This window comes from Calidris pugnax, unplaced genomic scaffold (assembly GCF_001431845.1).
Source record: "Calidris pugnax isolate Ruff unplaced genomic scaffold, ASM143184v1 scaffold162, whole genome shotgun sequence".
Taxonomy (NCBI): Eukaryota; Metazoa; Chordata; class Aves; order Charadriiformes; family Scolopacidae; genus Calidris; species Calidris pugnax.
In genome coordinates this window covers 965,924-967,381 of record NW_015090900.1, presented here as the reverse complement: position 1 = coordinate 967,381, position 1,458 = coordinate 965,924, and the positions used below count along the sequence as shown (strand labels likewise).

Sequence of the window (1,458 nt, the reverse complement as noted above, 5' to 3'; positions counted from 1 at the left end):
AGAATCCCCCCCAGAAAACAGGTTTGGCCCCACAGACCCCTGGAGACCCCCAGCTCAGGCCTCTCCCCCCCAACCAGGGGATTGCAGGGGGGGCAGGGGGGTCATCCCACCTCCCCCAGCAGCAGTTTCCCCCCCCATGCTGTGAGATGAGGTGTGTCCCCCCCTACAACCATGGCATGCAGTGAGGGCTGAGTCACGACAGAACTCATGACACTAGTGGGTGTCACCCCAAGAGACCAGATTTGGCCCCACAGACTCCTTGGCAAGCCCCCGCTCAGCCCTCTCCTCCCCATGGGGGGATTGCAGGGGGGACAGGGGGTCACCCCACCTCCCCCAGCAGCAGTTTCCCCCCCCATGCTGTGAGATGAGGCGGGGGGGTGTCCCCCCCAACCACAGCATGCAGGGAGGGCTGAGTCCCGACAGAACTCATGACACTAGTGCGTGTCACCCCAGGAGACCAGGTTTGGCTCCACAGACCCCTGGCGAGCCCCCACTCAACCCTCTCCCCCCCAGCTGGGGGATTTTGGGTGTGTGTGTGTGTGTCACAATTCCCACCCTTTCCTTCACAAGTGGGGAAACTGAGGCAGGGGGGACCCCACTTATGGAGCTGCCCCCACCGAGCCCGGCTCTCTTTTTTTCCCCCCACCCCAGATCTGCCCTGGGCTGGCGCTGGGCCCCCCCGCCGGCGTCTGGGTGCCCGTCTCCCCCCTCCCCGGCGTGTGCGCTTGGGGGAGCAGCGGGCGCTGATCGGGGCTGACAGCTGCTCCGTGCTCACCCGGGTACGTGTCTGCCCTTCCCGGGGGGGGGGGACAGGGAGCGGGCGACGGACGCAGATCCCTCTCCCGGTGGTCAGGGTTGGGGGGTCCGGAGGTTTTGGTTGGGGGGGGGGACACCCCAGCCCCACTGCTGGTGCTGCCCCCCAGGGTTTAATCCTGCTGCTCCCCGTTGGCGCCATGATCATCCGCCCCCGACGCTTAACCCCGGGGTATTTCCGACTGCTCCAGGTAAGGGGTGACCAGAGGGGGGGACGGGGGGAGCTTGTGGGGACCCCCCCAGACCCTGTCCGTGTTGCCCACCAGGCCTGCTGGCCATGGGGGGGGCTATGGGGGGGTATGCCCAGCCGTATCCTGGCTCCAGGCTCACAGCGAGGGTGCTGTTGATGGAACCCCCCATCTACCACTCCCAATCATCATTCTCAGGGTGGGCGTGATGGGGAACCTTCAGGGCACAACCTCAGGTCCCCTGGCCCCCAGGGGTGTCACAGCACTCCTCCCCCCCAATCCTCTCCTCTCCTTTCTCCCCCCACAGATGCAGCTGGCAGCGGGGCGGGGGGCTGAGCCGGGGGGGCGGCTGCTGACCCCCCTGGCTTTGCTGCTGGCGGCCGCCGGGCTCTGCCTCTCCATCTACAGCGCCCGGAGAATGGCCGGCCCCACCAAAGCCCCCCCGGAGCCCTGAGCA

At 67.4% G+C, this 1,458-nt stretch overlaps 1 protein-coding gene across 1 annotated transcript in view; it reads right to left on the bottom strand.

Moving 5' to 3' along the window:
• Positions 1-955, bottom strand: part of CNKSR1 (connector enhancer of kinase suppressor of Ras 1) — a 9,461-nt gene extending 8,506 nt beyond the window's left edge. Inside the window, exon 1 of the mRNA XM_014948610.1 lies at positions 905-955. Coding sequence (XP_014804096.1) covers positions 905-955 — 51 coding nt within the window. The remainder of the gene's footprint in view (positions 1-904) is intronic.
• Positions 956-1,458: the final 503 nt, after the last annotated feature.